This window comes from Cotesia glomerata, linkage group LG9 (assembly GCF_020080835.1).
Source record: "Cotesia glomerata isolate CgM1 linkage group LG9, MPM_Cglom_v2.3, whole genome shotgun sequence".
NCBI lineage: Eukaryota > Metazoa > Arthropoda > Insecta > Hymenoptera > Braconidae > Cotesia > Cotesia glomerata.
The window spans coordinates 11,041,830-11,060,917 of record NC_058166.1 but is presented as its reverse complement, the minus strand read 5'-3'; the positions used below and the strand labels follow the sequence as shown (position 1 = coordinate 11,060,917).

General features: G+C 28.9%; 2 protein-coding genes across 7 annotated transcripts; both read right to left on the bottom strand.

Moving 5' to 3' along the window:
• Window positions 1–527: 527 nt before the first annotated feature.
• On the bottom strand, window positions 528–10,442 carry LOC123271859. Of its 6 annotated transcripts, none has more exons than XM_044738370.1 (5): window positions 10,143–10,442; window positions 8,631–9,255; window positions 7,439–7,612; window positions 7,030–7,316; window positions 528–1,091 (listed from the first exon to the last, which is right to left on the bottom strand). In XM_044738370.1, exons 2-5 carry the CDS (start codon window positions 9,172–9,174, stop codon window positions 669–671), a joined length of 1,428 nt encoding a protein of 475 aa, XP_044594305.1. In that variant the 5' UTR covers window positions 9,175–9,255; window positions 10,143–10,442; the 3' UTR covers window positions 528–668. The 6 variants fall into 6 exon arrangements, with proteins under 6 accessions (XP_044594305.1, XP_044594306.1, XP_044594307.1 ...); XM_044738371.1 differs by having other exon boundaries at window positions 529–1,091; window positions 7,030–7,313; XM_044738372.1 differs by having other exon boundaries at window positions 531–1,091; window positions 7,439–7,558.
• Window positions 10,443–14,838: 4,396 nt separating this feature from the next.
• On the bottom strand, window positions 14,839–18,097 carry LOC123271877. The gene is made up of 4 exons (XM_044738407.1): window positions 17,398–18,097; window positions 16,873–17,137; window positions 15,145–15,402; window positions 14,839–14,992 (listed from the first exon to the last, which is right to left on the bottom strand). The coding sequence occupies exons 1-4, from the start codon at window positions 17,677–17,679 to the stop codon at window positions 14,874–14,876; spliced, it is 924 nt and encodes a 307-aa protein (XP_044594342.1). The 5' UTR covers window positions 17,680–18,097; the 3' UTR covers window positions 14,839–14,873.
• Window positions 18,098–19,088: the final 991 nt, after the last annotated feature.

Sequence of the window (19,088 nt, the reverse complement as noted above, 5' to 3'; positions counted from 1 at the left end):
ATTTATATCAAAAATATATGTATAACTTTGTTAAATCTATTTTCAACAGCTATTTTTTGGCGATTAAAAATTTATCTCAAATATAATAGAAATACATCTTGAAAATAAATTAGGATTCCATGTAAAAAAAAATATGTAATTATTTATTAACAGATTCTTATATTCATATGATTTTATAAAGTTTGAAATATGCTTTTTTTTTTTGTTTTCATAGATGCATTTCTTCAATATTTTGAACATAGTTCAACTACAATTTAAAATATATAAAATATGTACGAAAATCGTCCATGAGTTAGCTATTAAAAATGTATTTTTTATGCATATTTTATCAATTATTTATTTAGTTTTGATATATTTTTAGCATAAATTTTTTTCAATGAAGTTATTATACATTTAAATCCATTATTACTTTTGAGATAATAAATAAGTAATCCAAGTTCCACTGGATAAATTTTTAAGTAAATTATTTTAGTTACTTAAAAATATTTAATTAAATTAATTATAATAATATGTCTGTTTTATTCTTAAACAACCACTTTGATATCAAAACAGTCTGTGATGCAAAAAACTAATCACTCTTTAGAACTAAGTCAAAAATAAATAAATTTAACAAAAAATAAATTAATAAATAAATAAATAATTATCTAAATTATCTATACATTTAGTTCCTATAATTTTCTGGCGTGAACAAGTTTGTCGATATCCTGATAGGTTGCAAGCATGGCTTGATTTTGCCTTAAACTAGGATCATCCCTGGCGATTTCACAATTTACATAAACGTCTTCGCACTTCACTCCATCCTGGCCATCTTTAGCGGCTTTCATGTACCGGAAAAATCTCAGCGTTTCGGGATTGTCACTCGCCGGTCGACGTAATTCGTTCAATTCGCGGGATAATTGAGCTGATATCAGATTAGAATACGGTGCAAAACGGGCCGGGCTGCGGTACATGGCACATACCGCGTATTCGCGACATCCCTCAGTGGTGTGTCCAAGACGGGAAAATACTGCGTCCAGTCGAGAAAGCAAGGGTGAGTAGAATGGATCATAGTTTGTTAGAAGAAGAGAACTTGAAGGAATCTCGTGAAATACCTGGAAATTAAAAATTATTATGTTATTTTGTTAATTTTATTCTTAAATAATGATTTCTATTAGACAAAATTTGTAAAATAAGAAACTTTAGTGAGATTCATTGACGATACATTAAAAATTCGATAAAATAAGAATTTATTGCATTCTAGCTGTTGAATCAATCGTAAAAATATTTTTGATGTAGATAAATTGACAAAATGTGATAGAAAAATGGTGAAATTTTGGTAACAATAACTAAAAATTCAAAAAATTTTTAAATGCATGACTCATAAAGTTTATTAAATTTTTAATAAAAAATATATTATAATGATAAATAAGTTGATAATTACAATGACAAATATAAATAATAGGAGATAACTTGATTCGAGAGAAAAAATCTTGAACCACGAATAACATTTTCAAGAAAATGGTTTTCTTGAGTCAAGAGAAAAAATTTTAAAAATTTATATTTTTTTGTTTCAAAAAGTTGACAAAGAAAAATTGAAATTCGAACTTTTTTGTTCCGAAGTCTCTCAAAAATCCAATTTTGAAATTTTTTTTTTGATCGTAGTCCACTTGGTGTATTTAAGTATATAGATTAAAACCCCGCCGGGTTTTTTAGTTTCAGATAAGCCAATCAGCTGATCTCATGGAGGAAGTGAGCGTCAATTTTTTTCGAGGCAGGTGTCTTCAGACCACTATAACTTTAATTCTACTGAATGTTTTCAGGTAAGAATTAAACTGTATACTCTTGAAATATGTATAAATATGGTAAAAAAGTTTAAAGTTCTATCTCTTCATCGGTCTTTACAAAAAAATCCCAAAAAAATGCTCAAAAATCAGGGCGTCAAACCAGAAGACCCCCTTAAATCAAAAATAAATCAAGCCAAGAATTTATTCTGAGTTTAAGAATTTTTTTTTTTGAATAGATAACCATTTTCTTCAAAACGGTATTCTTGGTCTAAGATTTTTTCTCTTGATAAAAGTTCATTTTCGCGGTATTTTCTCTACTAAACTTAACACCAGCTGTTATTATCACGTGCATGCGAATACAGGACAAAATTTATCGTAGGTCATGCAAACAACTTCATTAAGTCAAACCGACTATTCGATTTTAAATTACGCGCGCTTAAAACACACCATCTATGTACGTCATTTCCTTTATTGCCACCATAAACTGAAGAAAAACTGAAAGTAATAATCATTGCTTTAGTGTTAGATTTTTCTCCAATAATTTTTTCTAGGTATTTATTATATTGTAAAAAAAATATTATTGTAATTCAATTATCTAATGAAACTAAAAATATCAACTTTAAACCAGAAAAATTGCTCTAAATAAATTTTAAAAAAATTAGGAAAACGGTTGACCCTGAATGCCATCCCTGCAATTTCCCGCTAATTCCAGACCTGGGCGCTTGAAATTGCATTTACGAAGTTTTTGAGCTCGAAGAGCTTAAAAATACAATTTATATGTTGTTTTGAGCTCTCCAAGCTCAAAAAGATAACTTTTCTATGCTTTTGAACTCTTCAAGCTCAAAAGTTTGATAGAAGGTTGATAAAACACTATTTTTGGAGTTTTCAAACCGCAATAACTTTTGAATGAATGAACCGATTTTCACGCGGTTGGTGGCATTCGTAATTCCGAAAAAACATTTTTTTGGGTTTGCTTTCCCGCACGATATCTCTCGAACGAAGAAGAATATATGGCGAGGCTTTCGCCTACCTCCGAAGAGGCCGTTTCCTGGGCTCAAAAGAGCTATACACGCGATATCTCTCGAAAGAATCAACCGATTTTTAACGGATTAGCGGCGATCGACATGGTTTTCCAAGGTTAAGAGCTGATTAGTTTTTGGAGTTGATCGATAAAGCCGTTCAAAAGTTATTCCAAAAAAATCACTTTTGAAAAAATTTTTTTTTAGTTTTTTTTAGATTTTTCGAAATCTATCGGTCCAAATCGATCCAAAATCTAAATTCGGACAAGCCCTTTCGAATGGCACCAACCGCGATCTTATCGGTCAAGCCATTCAAAAGTTATGAGAGGTTTACATACTTACACACACACACACACACACACACACACACACACACACACACACACACACACACACACACACACGCGCGCGCGCGCGCATGCATTCATGCATATATACATACATACAGACATAGTGACACCCTCCCGGGGATAGTCAGGGAAGCTTCCTGTGACCCTCAAACGTCGAGATCTGATGAAAACTCGATTTTTGTAAAACGGGGTAAAACCAATAATTTCTCGATTTTGAATATCTGAGATTTTCTTAGCGGGAAGTTAAAAATTTTAATTGATCATAATTGAATTGTCTGTATCATGTATGATGGTCTATAAATTATTTTAGTTACATGAACTCACAAGAGTATTGCAATAAAAATGATCACAGAAAGAAAGCGAAAAACATTTGTCAATCGTAGAGGACTTTCGCATTTTAAGTCGTGCAAATTTATTAGTTATAATAATAAAGAAAAATTTGTCTTTTTATTTAATGGAGATAATAAATCGAACAACGTCAAGGTATATGACTTAATAGGAATAAACAGATCAACATGTATCAAGCTCGCGTGAAGAATTGTTTTCATAAGACGTAAAGAAGAACTAAATTAATCTGAGGAAACAAATCCGTTAGTGTTATTTTTTTTTTTACTTTTGACTCCTGCTTATTATTTATTATCAGTTCAATAATTCTCATTTCCCTGTGCCGCATGTATAGTACCAAAGTATTATACATTATACATCTTCCGACAGTTCCGTTACTGGAAAAATGCTTCATGTAGGTCGAAATAGGAAACGATTAATTTATGTATTTTCTAGCTATTATTATGATATTATCTAAGCGGTGTTTCGGAAAGATCTGAGAATAATCTTAAAAGATCTAATTAGTTTTTCCATCTATCTCACCAGATAATTTATCGCTTTTTTATTACAAATAAATTAAACTACGATAAAAATTTGATTGTAATCTCGCTATAAAATTTATTTTCTATTTCTTGTGATAAGTCTTTTTTATTAATAAAATAAATAGTATAATACTTTCAAATAATAAAATGTATAAATACCATACTCATAATACTATTAATTTTCATTGAACAACGCATGGTCTTCCGCTCGTGAGACTAAGAATGATTTTGCAGAACTTTTTATTTGTATCATAACAGAAGTTTGGTAAAAAATAGTATTTTTAAAATCGAACAAGAATCAACAGAGTAATAATTTTATTTTCCTCAAAAAAATATTTTTTAAAAACTATTCGTCGTGCGTTCAACTCAGCTAGCAAATTGCAATCGTTATAGATCATATAAAATTAAAAATTTGAAGTTTTGATGATACCATTAAAGAAATAATTATCTAACACGGTTTGAAGTGTCCATATATAATTTTTAATACATTCTGCAATGCCCATATATGGTCAGACCCGAAAATTAGGCATGTATGACCGATCGAAAAATTTTTTTATGGAAAATTGAACGAAAAATTAAGATGATCCAAAAGTGCACGCCTCACAATGCTCATTAAATTTTAGAAAAAAAATTAGGAAAACGGTTGACTCTGAAGGCTATCCCTGTAACTTTCCGTTAATTCCATACCTAGGCGTTTAAAATTGAACTAATGACGTTTTTGAGCTCTTCAAGCTCAAAAAAACAATTTATTTGTTATTTTGAGCTCTTCGAGCTCAAAGAGTTAGCTGTTCTATGCTTATGAGCTCTTCGAGCTCAAAAGTCTGATAGAGATTTAATAAAACACTATTCTTAAAATTTTCGAACTGCAATTACTTTTGATTGAATAAACCGATTTTTACGCGGTTGAAAATTAATTCGACGCAGTTTTTAAGTTCTGTGATTTACTACTGAACACGAATTAATCAGACCAAAAATTTTGGAGGAATTTGAAAAATTCCCTTTTCCGAATTTTTTCAACAAGGATCTCACGAACCAATCAACTGATTTCGACGTTCTTGAAGAAGATCGACGTAATTTTTTGAGCTCTTCTAGTTGTATCATCACATCAAAAACGATCCGAAAAGAAATGTCGGAGTTATGGTAAAAAAACACTTGTTCCCAAATTTTTCGTCAACGATATCTCTCGAACCAATCAACCGATTTTCACGTTCTTGGCGGCGATCAACATAGTTTTTTAAGCTCTAAAAATTATTTTCTGGAATTGAAAACAATTTAAGAAGAAATGTCGGAGTTATGTAAGAAAAACACTCTTTCCCAAATTTTTCGTTCACGATATCTTACGAACAACTTAACCGATTTTGATAGCGTTGACAGCGATCGATGCAATTATTTAAGCTTAAGAGCTGATTAGTTTTTGGAATCGATCGGTAAAGCCGTTTAAGAGTTATTCCAAAAAACCACATTTAAAAAATTTTTTTTTCGTAGTTTTTTTTAGATTTCTCAAAATCTACCGGCCCAAATCGACTCAAATTGTATTCAAAATCTAAGTTTGGTCAAGTTTTTTCAAATGTCGTCAACCGCTATGAAATCGGTCAAGCCGTTCAAAAGTTATAAGAGGTTCCCGGGGAAAAAAAATTATATATAATTATATAAAATTATGTCTAATTATATATAATTTGATCTAATTATATATAAATATATAAACTTATACATAATTATATATAATTTTATCTACCCGGGGACAAAAAATTTTATATAGTAAGATATAATTATATAAAATTATATATAATTATACAAAAGTATATAAAATTATGTATAATTTTATATAATTATATATAATTTTATCTAATTATACACAATTGGTAACTTAAAATTTTATATAAATATATATAATTATATAAAATTATGTATCATTTTATATATTTTTATATAATTATACATAATTTTATCTACCGGGGAAATTTTTTTATATAATTATATAAAATTATATATAATTATTCAAAACTATATAGAATTGTGTATAATTTTATACAATTTTGCATAATTATATATAATTTTATCTAATTATACATAATTGTTAACTTAAAATTTTATATAAATATATATAATTATATAAAATTCTATGTAATTATACAAAATTCTATATAATGTCTGAGCAGAATTTTCCGAAAATTCACAAGTTTTCTCAATTTTTTCAAAATAGCTCAAACTATATTGAAATCACAGAAAATACAACTAATTGAGAGTTTGTAAAGAGTAAAATTTTCCACAGATACAATTTAAAACATTTTTCTATTTATTCATTAATTTAAAAAACAGAGTGCTTCAAAGCTGCACCAAAGATACAGTTGACAACACGTTTGAGAAATCTAATGTAATTTTTCAATTATAAAATACTTTAATATAATCAGCGTTAAAGTTTTTTTTTGGATAAATTTTTACTTATTTTGCAAAATGTTGAAAAAATCAATTGAAAAGGACTTTAATTGTTAGTTAAATTTGACCAAAGTATCCCACTATGATCTGACTTACGTTATATGATCATGAGGGCAAAGTAGTTTCTAATAATTCGACCTGCTGTTATATACATAGTAAAATAAAAATCAACCCTTATATCGCTACACTGAGAGAAAAAATTTCTTTTGAAAAAATAAGCTATGTTGTAATAAGAACTTAGTTGTTTTCGTAAATTCGTAAATTTTCTATCTAATATTGTTTTATTCTAATTTGAAAAAAATTTTTTTCAACACAAAAGTTACTGTAAGAAAATTTTTTATTTCTTCAACTAAGAAATAACTGTGTTAAAAATTTTATTTCTTATCACAAAAATGCCCATTTTTTTCAAAAAAAATTTTTCTCTCAATGTAGCGATATAAAATAATTTTTTAGAAAATATAACATTGATTAGTGCAATATGGTTGTAATAGAAGCATTTTAAATCCACAAAATTGCTTGACCTTAATGTGTTAATCGTAAAGCACTACCTCAACTGTGTTCGCGTTATGAGGCGTGCAAAGTGAATGAGCATTACCTTGAAGTCTTGTTTTTTCGCATAACCATTAGCAGCATGCCTGGTATAGTATCTGTCATTAAGCATGGCGACCGGTGACAATCTTGAGTCAATAAAAGAATACCGCGAGTCTGGTTTCTGAACTTGCATCATTCCTTCCTCGTACATAGCAGATGCTGGCAAGGTTCCCAAGGGTTGTTTCGCCAGATAATCATCATTGTAGAAATCAGAGTTGTCTTTGAATTCAAAGTTTTCATCCGGCGTCGCAGTGACACCTTGTGAAGACTGTGCGAACGATGAAACCCCTGCTAAACAGTCACAAAAACTGATGAACCCGCTCAAATTGAATAAACAATAAAAATAAGCGAATATTGATTATAATTCATGATAACTATTATTTGAATTTAGTGGCTAAGTAACAACTAATTACCTTTTCCAACCATTTTACCAATACTTCCAATGATACTCGGCAAAAAAAGTGCTATCAGGATACTTTTAATAACCTGGGCACCTATGATTAACGGTAACAGCAACTTCTTCAAACCGAACGCTAAAAAACCAAGTCCAAAGCCTGTTAAAAATGGATTCTTTCCATCCGACAAAGCTGAAAGCAAAATTTTACCAGGCATTTTTAGCGTTTAGTTGCTGTTAGTCAAGCCATGCGCTCTCCATCAAAGGTCACGATCTTCAAGTCTTTATTTCTTGCTGCTAAAGTTTTCTTCAAAAATATTTATAAATTTTGCCCCTTTTTTATTGTATTAATTCATGCAATCGTTCATAGCGAGCAGTTACTTTTTCACGACATTAAAAAAAATTTTAAATAATATTAACATTATTACTTTGATTACGTTTCAATTGTATAGTTAAAATAATAGTAAGGTAAAAGCTCCAATAGATGATCACGTACCAGTATATGATCACTCCATGTATTTGTATAACTATATTTGTGAATATAGATATACAAATACATGGAGTGATCATATACTGGTACATGATCATCTATTGGGGCTTTTACCTTATGTTAATCAAATTCATAAAAGAAATTCGTAAAAAGTAAGGTTGATAAAAACTAATTGAATGTTTGAATGTGACTTCTTAGTACGCATACGCAAAAGAATTTTGATTTAAATTAGTTTATTCAATTTGACAATTATAATTTTTAATAGCTAAAAAAAAATTCTTATTTTAGACCAGATCTAAACATATAGAGCCGATTTGAACATCTAAGTACATTTGCTTCTTTAGATCTGATCACATGTAGTATTTTTCCATAAGCATTAGTACCAAATTGTTCCAAGTTTGAAAATTATTTATGAATGAATTTTTAAAAAATTTGTTTCATCCTAAATTTTGAATTATTTTAAAGCTATATTTCTCCATGAAATTACTACCTACGATAATTTTTAATTGTATCTTCGATATACAAATATCGTCTTTTTCAAATGTTCAGCTCGAAAATTCCCCAAATATCCAAGACAAAGTATTAATTACTCAAAAAATTAACAAAAAAAACTGACTATAATTAATCACAACAGTTTTAATAGCAAAGCGGCATTAAATAAGCTTTTAAGCGTTTTGTTAATAACAAAAGCGATATAAAATCGAGAAATAAATTAACTTACAACCAAAAAACGTTCTCGGCTGTCTCAATTGGTTCAGTTTTATTTTTAGAACATAATTTTTGGTCAGCCTGTGAACTTTATCAAACAAACTTTCGTGCGGATCCACACCCGTGGAATTTGTTCTCTTTTCTATTTGCACTGAGTCGGTAACGTCGAGGATGCTCTTACCCTTGACGTCGTCTAAAAAATCCTCCAAATCTTTTTTTAGGCATTTGGTAGCTGAGCCTTTGCAAGCTTTGGTGTCTATTGAATTTGGATTTGGACTGTGAGATTGAGAAGAATTGTTGTCGGTGTAAGTGAGCCCAGAAACGTCGACATCAAATTTGCTGGGCTTATTTTTGAAAGAATGTGGATGGGATAAATCAGGCTTATCGTCCATCCAATTGTGATCTACGTTGCTAGACGTAACTTCATTGCTTTCTGTCTCGTTCACCTCGGCCTTGGCCTCCAGTGCATTACAACAAGTAAATGTAATTGCAATTATTAAGTAATAATAATAACAATGATGAGATTTTTTATGACTCCAGGTGTTTTTATAAGCCATTTTGCTGGCTCTCAGCAATCTTGAGCGTGATTATTGTTATTTAAGATCAAAAATGGCTCGGCTGCATTATCATCTTGTTAGCTAGAAGTAAAAAGTTATAATAATTGAGTTTAGTTTAGTATTTGTTTATGGATAATAATGGGCAATAAGAACTAAATTGCTGTTAAAAAATAGAGTAAAAAATTGATGTAGTTTATTATAACGATGTTTACTTGGTGGATATTTATTTTTGCATGGATCGTAAATTTACTCATAATTTTTTATTGTTATTTTAATACTTTCTACATCAAAAAATTGTTTTTTTTTCTCATAACAAGAATACATGTTTACATTTTGTAGTAATTTTTTCTGAATGTCCAAAATTTTCAAAAATTAAAATCTGCATTTTTCAAAATCTACTCCGAATTTTTTTTTTAAATTGTTATTTTTTGAAATTTTATTACTTTTACAAAAATGTAGTAATTTTCTAACTTTGACTTTAAAAAATTTTTTTTTTAGCATTAAAAAAATTGTATCTGAAATTGAAATTTTGAAATTAAAAATAATTCCAAAAATTACGCAACTAAACTTCCCAAAAAAATAATCAAAATTAAAAAAAAAAATAATCGAATTTTTTACACCTTTCCAAAATATCAAAAAATTTTTATTTTAAATTTCAAAATTCTTTCAAGTCCTCCAATGTTTTTAGATTTTAAAATAATTTGCCTAAAAATAATTTTTAGCTAAATAAAAATAAATAGAATCCTGAAATTCCTAAAATCTAATGTTTTATTTTGCCCTGGATACATGGTTAAACTTTACAAAGCCTTATTTTTTCCGGATTCCTGTTCCTGTATATAAATTTAATAACAATAATGTAAACTATTTAATGGTCAATACACACCGGTCATTCACCGTACTATCACTATTGTGCTCTCTCAAGGCCACTTGTCACACAGCAAACATTAATGGAAAAAAAAAATACTTACACGTGTTGTTAACACAGTCCTTAATCTCAAAGTAATTAAACAACAAAAATATTTATCGCACTGATTAATAACAAATCTTGAATACTAATTCAACTTTGCTTAGAGTTATATACAAAAACTTGAATAAAATAAAGTTGTTAAACATTCAAAAAGGAACGAAAAATCGATAAAGCAGTGGTACTAAATCGAGCAGTTTAAAGTCGGCTCGCGGACGGAGGACTCCACGGTACTGGCGAACGCACTCTTGGAATCGGTTGAACGCGGTTAATCTGGGTTACCCGGCCATCAGTCGTCTGTCCATTTGTACACTACTGTAGAAGAGGGCTACCTTTACTTCTTGAGCCTTCCTTCTTCCAACAATAATAATGATAGTAAAGTTAAAAAGAAGAGGAAAAAATAAATACATAAAAATACTTAAATGTTATCGCTCTTTTTCTCACCTTTCTATTCACCGATTTACTTTCTTTATTGCTCTAATCAGGCTTGTCATTTACACTTTGTCGTTTTTACACACCTCACTAAATTTATGTATTTATTTATTTATTTATTCATTTACATCTTTTTATTTATTTATTTAACGACCGAATTCTACTTAAATTTAAACTTGAAATTTTATTAATTTTACATTTATCCTAAATTTTTGTATATAAAAAATATTTTTTAAATCCTGTATTTTTTATTACATTCATTAAATATTTATAAATAAATTTGGTTTAAAAAAATCATGATAATTTTTTTATGAGATAATTTTGAAATAATAACAATAGAACAATTATAATTAAAAACAAAAACTGACCTTTAACTGAAAAAAGTTTTGTTCTGATCAAATTTCTAGATACTTCGATAAATCTAGTATATCAATTAATTATTTTCACGTGCAGAAACTTAACTCAGATGTTTTACATCCATGATTTAGCTATAGAATATAGTTTTCTACGTGTGAGTAATAATTTGATAATCAAATTCTTTAATATATACACATTTTGGAACTTTAAAACAAATTTTTATGTTTATCTATATAGAACAAAATCCATACGACAAATTGTTTACCTTGTTGTCTGTAATTAAAAAACTTTTAAGATAATTGGATGCTTTTATATATCGTCTTATGATAATTACATTTGCATATGAAGTTACAAAAAAAATTACATTCACTTTGTAATTCTATGGGGCTATATTTATTCAATTTTGAGTTTCTATTATTACAAAAAATTACATTCACAATTTATCAAATGTAATTACTAATAAAGTCGCAATTTAGATTACATGAGACTGCATTTACTAGTCTAGTATACTCTACTCTGTAGACACTACTTTGATTTTTTCCCTTCCCATGTAGGGAGTCCCCAGAGTTGAACGACGGGGCCAAGCTTGCGCCAACACTGGGACGCCAGGCTTGGCATCCCAGAGTTGGGCCAAGACTGGAGAACTCAGCCTTGGCCGTTCCTTTGGTGAACCAGACTTGGGCCAAGGCTGGGTTAACTAGCCTCGGCCGTCCAATGGCGCGCCAGTCTTGGGCCAAGACTGGCTCACCTAGCTCTGGCCATTTGATGGTACGCCAGACTTAGGCCAAGGATGGGTTACCTAGTCTTGTCCATTCAATGGAAAATCTAAAGTTAAATAATCATTAAGTATTATAATTTTTAACAGTAAATATTCTTTGTTTAACGAATATTTATTAGCTAATGCTACAATCGAAAATTTATTATTTAACAAAAACAATTACATATCATCAAGATTGATATGATATTAAAAAATTAAAAGATAATAATTTACAGTTGAATTTTTAATGTTGATAATTTTAAACATTAAAATTTATAATAAAATATTAAAAATGTACAGAACGATTTACAAAGTCTAAAGTAACATTAGAAATTGGCTCTTGCATTTTTTTACCTAATAAACATTTGTAAAAAATAGTTAATTTTCATCAAAAAACAATATTAAATATCCTAAGTTATATAAATAAACCGTCATCTTATAGATTTAGTTTATGAGAATGATGAGATGTATTTCAACATATCGGTCGTACGGTGTAGGGGTTATTTATCGGTCTGGCAAGCGCTTGGCTCGGGTTCGAATCTCGGTTAGGACGGATGCGAATTTCACTTTATTTCTTTACTTTGCGAAAATTAGGTTTAAATTAAGAGTTAAGCGGTCTGAATTTGCGTTAGCTCTACATCAGAAATAAAATTTTTGAAAATTAACTATGGCTCAGCCCTGGCAACCAAGCTTGGCCCAGCCATGGCAACCAAGCTTGGCCCAGTCATGGCAACCAACCGTGGTCCCATGTTATCATTCCAGACTTCCACCAAGGCTGGGCCAACTCTGGCTTACAAGCTTGGGCCAGAGTTTCACAGAGTTGGGCCAAGCCTGGGCCCGTTGTTCTTTCCTATATGGGTTCTTTTTGTTTGTAATTTTGTTATTTACCATTTGACTGATTTCTCATTGAAATCTTATGAATCACGCTTTAATTCAGAAACTTGGTCGTTTTTGTTTTCTCATTTTGAGAAGAATTAAAAATAATCTTCTTAAATTTGATACAAAATGGGCTTGGTTTTCATTTTGACTTCTAAAAAGCTCTTCGTTTATTTGACTTTTTCACGTCAGATGATCATTTGATTATGCCTAAATATGTAGTAATAACAAAAAATTTTCACTGAAGGATTGAGTGGATTTTGTCCATATTTAAATTAAAAAAACCTCTCTTGTTACAAAATAATAACACCAATGAATTAGTATATTCGAAATAATTCTAATTGGATTTTAAAAAGTAATTAATTTCTTAATCCCTCGGATTTTTTGCTTTTAGTATTTTTCCTTACTATAAATTGGTGAGTATCTTTCTTGATTGATGATTTACATCAGAAGAAATTTCTATTTTCTTGGTATCATGCCTATACTAATTTTTTGGAAGAAGTAAACCAATCGGAAGCCGATTACATATAAGTATCTATAACATATGTAAGAAACAATCAAAGAGTAATGGACGCGTGACGTGCACTTATCGCGATCTAGTCATATAGACCTAATACCCGTTACATTAATGTGACTTTTTTCCTCCGCTATAACGCATAGTGTAACGGTTGACTTGACGTACGTAAGCGACATTTCTTATGTTACATTACATTAGGATATATAGATCTATCAAACGAAATGAAATTTATATTGTAATGACAATGATAACAACAATAAAAATATTGCATATGACTAGTATTTATCGTATCGTTAGCATCCGATCTATGTAAATCATTATCATTTGCCAGTCAATTTAATACTCAATTGTTGAGGACATTTACCAAAATTACTTGTTGACAAAAAGTAACGGGCTCCTCGTATCGGATCGATTGATTTCAGTTTATCAACTGAATACATTGTAATACTTATTATGTCCCATGTCTAGTGTATATGTGTGAATTAATGAAGATTTATAAATATTTTTAAGCAGCAATCGAGTTTCAACATTTTAATAATACGAAAACGTGTATAATTATTACGATAATTATTAGCTGGACGTGTGGCGAGAGTCCAAATCTGTCAGTGGGTCAACAACTCCTGGGCCAACGGATTTTATGTAAATGGCCTTGAACTACAAATATATATAGTAATAGTATAACAACAAATAAAAATAAAAATAAAAATATCAATTGAATTACCGTTTATAGGCAGACCTCAAATATTTGGGTCATGTCCTTCGGGTTAATAATTTTTGAGTGGTTCGTCGTATTTTTTTGTTCGTTCTCGAATTATCATTGTATTTACATTGGTTGATTAAACAGGAAGATATTTTTTTTAAGAGGAATTTGTTGTTTTTCGATTGTACGGATTCAAGATTGAGTTTATAATTTAAAAATTATGCAATGTTAATTTTTCGAAGTAATTAATCTTTGAGATATTCAATTGTTTGTTACTTTCACTGGCTTCTGCTACGATAATTAATCACTATTATTTCAGTTCCATATAGAACATGTGTCATGTCAGAAATCAATGGTTAATATAAAATTTACTGCAAATGTTTTTTACTTAAAAGTTTATCATGTAAAAATAAACAAACATATAAAGGGTAACTTGATCCAAGAAAAAATTTTGAAGATTTTTTGTGAAGCAGAAAAACTTTTGAACAGTGCCAAATTCTCTTGAACTAAAAAAAGTTTTTAAGGGAAAAGAAACAATAATATTTTTTTGTAAAATTTTTATTACTTAAAACTTTACCATGCAAATTTCTTAACTCAAAATAAGAAAAACATTTTTTAAAATTATTATTTATTATTTTCATTCAAAATATTTTTAGTTGAATTAAATTAACTTTTTCATCAGTGAGTAAGAAATTCAAACGCATATGTACTTAAAAAAATTTATTAATAGATAGAGTCTTGTTGATTGAGATTCTTACAATAGAAAAATATTCTAATAAGCTACAAATAAATTAAATTTTACAATTTGACATAGCTACGCATTAATGCTTGAGTTTCAAATATAAAGTGGAAAAAATTATTATTTTAAGTAGTTATATTTGACAAATTTTATAAAAATTACACTTTCTCATCATTTACTTAATTTAAATACAACTTTTAGTAATGAAAAGTTTATAATTTCTTCAATTTTGCATTTGAAACGTTGCGTTGCTATTTGAAAGGTAGAAAATAAATTAAATGAATAAATAAATAAATAAGTATAAAAATAAATAATGCAGTCATTTTCATTGTAAATTAATAATTAATATTTTAATAACTAAATTTGTCTTCGCTGTCTATAATACGCAGGAGGATAATGGTAAGGCGCTGGATATCCTGGTAGTCCTGGATAAATGTCGTTCCTATGTGACCAGCCTGGATCTTCATTACCGTATCCTGATAACAAAAACAGTTACTTTAAAATTTATAATTTACTTTTCCAATAATTTTTTATTTTTCAATAATTTTTAATAAAGTCTTAACAAATCGTTATTTTCAAATTTATTATAGTTGTAATAATATAAATGAATAATTAAACAATATATTACCAGAAGGATAATCAACTGGAGCTTCAGCAGCAGTGCCCCAATGGAATGGAAAAGTAAATCCATGATGAGGAACCTTGCAGATTCTCAGTTTGGATAAAAATCCAGGTACGAATAAACCGCCAATAATTATTAATTTCTTAATTAAGTGCACGCCCAAAAATATGGGAATCAAAATTAATTTTATTTTCAGTAAATTCAGCAGAATAAGAACTGGCAGGATAATTGCTTTCTTTTTTTTATGGAAAAGCCGTGAGTTATCTGAAAAATGAAAGATGCCATTAATCACTGTTATTAGACGCTTTTTTACAGTGTAGATAGACGATTTATCACGCTGATGATTACGCAGCGACCTGACACCTGTTATAATCGTCGATACGTATGCACGGGCGCTGAACAAAAAGATTATTTCTTGCATTCCAAAGGAGAAAGGCTCATCGACTTATATATAGGTACGCGTTAGTTCAAAATTAATTTTTTTTTTTAAAAGTTTACGATCAAGAATTTAGAGCAGGAAAAAAACGGTACGATTATGCAAAAAAAGGCAGTTAAGTATTGAAAGTCATATTTAAATATGGCAGATAATTTCTGTACATGATCATGTTCTATGTGAACATAAATTTAAATACAAAAAAAAAAATTGTAAAAAATTATGCATTTTATGAAAAAATTTTCTGGTATGGTTAGGTATGGTCAATTTTTATAACTGGTTATATATGGCCTCATATAATTATACATAGCCTGATATGGTTATCTATTGCTATATCAAGCTCTTCATAAAAACAAAAAAAATCTATTGTAATTTTTCAATAACTTTTTTTTTCTAAAAATTTGTCCCTGAATAAATGACAAATTAAAAAAAAATTGGTTTAGTAGTTGATTAAGCCAAAAAAATAATCTCAGATAAGTTTCTTAGCAGAGTCAAAAAATTAATTTTTATTTTATAAGTCAATACCTTAAACTTAACTCTCCTGTAATGAAATAATTCAGCGATCATGCGCCCTCTGTTGGAGATTTTTAACACTGCATTTGATCAAAAAATTTCATATGGACATATCAGGCCCAAATATAGACATAATAAGTCATATCAGGACATATCAAGCCATAGATGCACAGTAAAAAATTTTTCGTCATTGTGTAAAGTGTAAAAATGTTTGTGTAGAATTTAACATTTTAGTGTGTAGAATTTAACATTTTAGTATGTTGATTCAACACAAATTGTCTAAAAAAAGTCATCAACACAAATTTTTGTGTTAAATTTGACGAAAAATTTTTTACTGTGTGTCTCGAAATGGCCTAATATGGCCATATAAGACCTGATATAGCTAATTGTTCAATCAGACCATATATGAGTATATTAAGACATATCAAAAATTATTAATGGACATATGAAACCATATCTAACTATATATGGACATATAAAACCACATCAGAAAATTTTCTCATTTTGTTGGAAAAGTTTTAAAAAATGCAATTTTTAATTTGTAATAATGAATTTAAGTTTCGATAGAAGTGAGACACACGTGGTAGCTGATATCTTTCTAAATTTCCAAGAAAATTTTTTCGAAATTTCACAATGTTTATTTTAGTATATCTATAAAATATTCTCATTATTTCAATAAATTGTATATATTCATCACATGTTGAAAAAATTGTGAAAATTTACAACAATAGGTAGTTAAAAATCTATTTCTCTTCTCAATGAACAATGCGATTTAAAAAGAAAGTTACCTTTCCCGCCTTTTTGCATTTGCAAAAGCTCATCTTCGTCCAATACGATCGGTGCGTTTGAAAATGATCTACCGGTACTCAAAGCCGGTTGGAAAGTATAAACTAGAGCACGTCTTTTAATAATTTCCTCTGCGGTATCACGCAAAAAATTCAGCGTTTCTGTCACACCGAATTTGTAAGCCTTCTTTGCTGGAACTTTTGGCAGAATTGGCTCTTCTGTTACTGCAGGTATCCTTATAAATTTTATCGGCCCGTAGCTGAAATCCTAGATTGTCAATATAAATCTTTATTAACAAATAGTAATATAATTATACATATGCACTGAAAAAAAATTAACTTTATTCAAGAAAAAAACTCTTGAACAAAAGAATCATTTTTAAGAATTTTGTTTTGAATTAAGATAAATAATTCTTGTAAAGAATTTAACTGAAATTTACTTAACCCAAAAAAAATTTCTTTTTAAACTTTTTCAAAAATGGTTTTCTTAATCTATTATTTCAATGGATTAAATTTATAAGTAAATACCTTCTCACGCACGTCGTTTAACCACCTAGCAACACGATATTTACCACAGACCACAACGTCCCTCTTGATAACACAATCTCTGCGACATCGTGATACAAAATCACTGGAAATCGTTTCGTTAACATACTCTGCGGCAACTGTACTTGCAAGTACTGTTAAAGTAAATATTATTGATGACACACGCTTTATCGTCCTTGGTAATTTTAATTCTAATAATGGTGTTAATAATAATTTGGGTAATTTCGGGCGAGGAAAATATTTTTTTGCACCGTCAGTTTTCATTATTTAGCACTTGATCGTTTTTTATGTCATCCATGTGATAATCTGATGACTTTAATTGACAATTTTTTTCAGCTTAGTATCATCGCACTTTAGTTAGGAAGCCATTATGATAATTTTGGGTAGTAATAATTCATGACACTGAATTTAATTAAAAGTTTTTTGATTGAAATCTTAAGATTTTTTTTTTTTTTTTTTTTTTATTTATTAAAAAGTTCGAAGCAAGATTATCAAGAGTGCAAGAGCCTGTAGTTACTAGTTGCGAATAGAAGATGTTCTGAGCATATATACGAGAAATGAATATAGGTCGGTGGGGGTAACGGTCCATTGCTTGTGTTAGAAATACTCTTTACTCGTTACTATGACTCTTTTCTCAGATGTTGGGTACTAGATACCTCATGGATTGCTGATCGGAGAATGATTGAGGCTGTTTATTATAAAAGCAAAGACACTGATGTGTACTCATTGTCTAGACTCTAGTCGGGGTTTTCATTTTTGTGGCTTTATGTTGATGGTCTTCAAAATTTAATTTGTGAAACGGCTTAATGTGTATCATTATGCATATTAAATTTGTCGCGCATATGTAAATTACTCACGATTTTAATCTGTGAACTGTAAAAATTTAACTAAAAAAACTTTACGAACACAAACTTATAATTATTGAGTATTTTTTCCCGTATGATCATGAATTCAATTTGTTTTGTCATTTCGTTTGGATATGGATTCATTTAATTGAAAGTTCAAATTTTAGTTTTAAAAGTTGATTAACGAGTCCCGTTTCATTCAATTTTAATAAACATTTTTTGAAAATATTAATTTTTTCTTTTATTAACCATTTTAAATGAAAATTTCAAATATTATTTTATCTGTAAAGTGCTTCTTAAGGGCCCAAATTTTAAAGGAATTTTTTCTTAAAAAACAGACAAAATTATCCTTACTGATACGAAATACTGTTAAGCAGTAGATACTTAACACCGTGTATTTACACGGCCGTGAAAAGTCTTTATCGATCTTTATTATACTTCAATTTTTTGTAAGTGTAGTATCAATTATTTAAAATCAATTACTAGAAGAAATTTATCTGATGTCTCGTATTAAAGACTATTTCTATTAAGATTCCCATTAACTTCTAATTGATTATTAATTAATCGAACCTTTATGGTTAAAGATCATCAATATTTATCACGTATATTTTAATTATTTACAATTTAATAATTTTTCTGTTTGATTTAAGACAAAAAATCCTTCAGAGTATCTTGCTTGGTTCAAAATTTTATCTCCTAAATAATTGTAACAATATTTAAACTATATCAACTATCAGATAAAAAAATTAACTTGATTCAAGAATAAAATTTTTTAACCAAAAATTACATTTTTAAGTGTTTGATTATCTAGAATCAAGTGTAAAAATT

Coding starts and splice junctions, on each gene's coding strand:
- LOC123271859 (XM_044738370.1), bottom strand. CDS start 9,174: ATGGCTTATAAAAACACCTGGAGTCATAAAAAATCTCATCATTGTTAT. Junction 7,613..8,630: donor GCCGAGAACGTTTTTTGGTT/GTAAGTTAATTT, acceptor TTTTGCTTTCAG/CTTTGTCGGATGGAAAGAAT. Junction 1,092..7,029: donor CGAAAAAACAAGACTTCAAG/GTAATGCTCATT, acceptor TTTAATTTCCAG/GTATTTCACGAGATTCCTTC.
- LOC123271877 (XM_044738407.1), bottom strand. CDS start 17,679: ATGAAAACTGACGGTGCAAAAAAATATTTTCCTCGCCCGAAATTACCC. Junction 15,403..16,872: donor AATGCAAAAAGGCGGGAAAG/GTAACTTTCTTT, acceptor TTCATTTTTCAG/ATAACTCACGGCTTTTCCAT. Junction 14,993..15,144: donor TCCAGTTGATTATCCTTCTG/GTAATATATTGT, acceptor TTTTGTTATCAG/GATACGGTAATGAAGATCCA.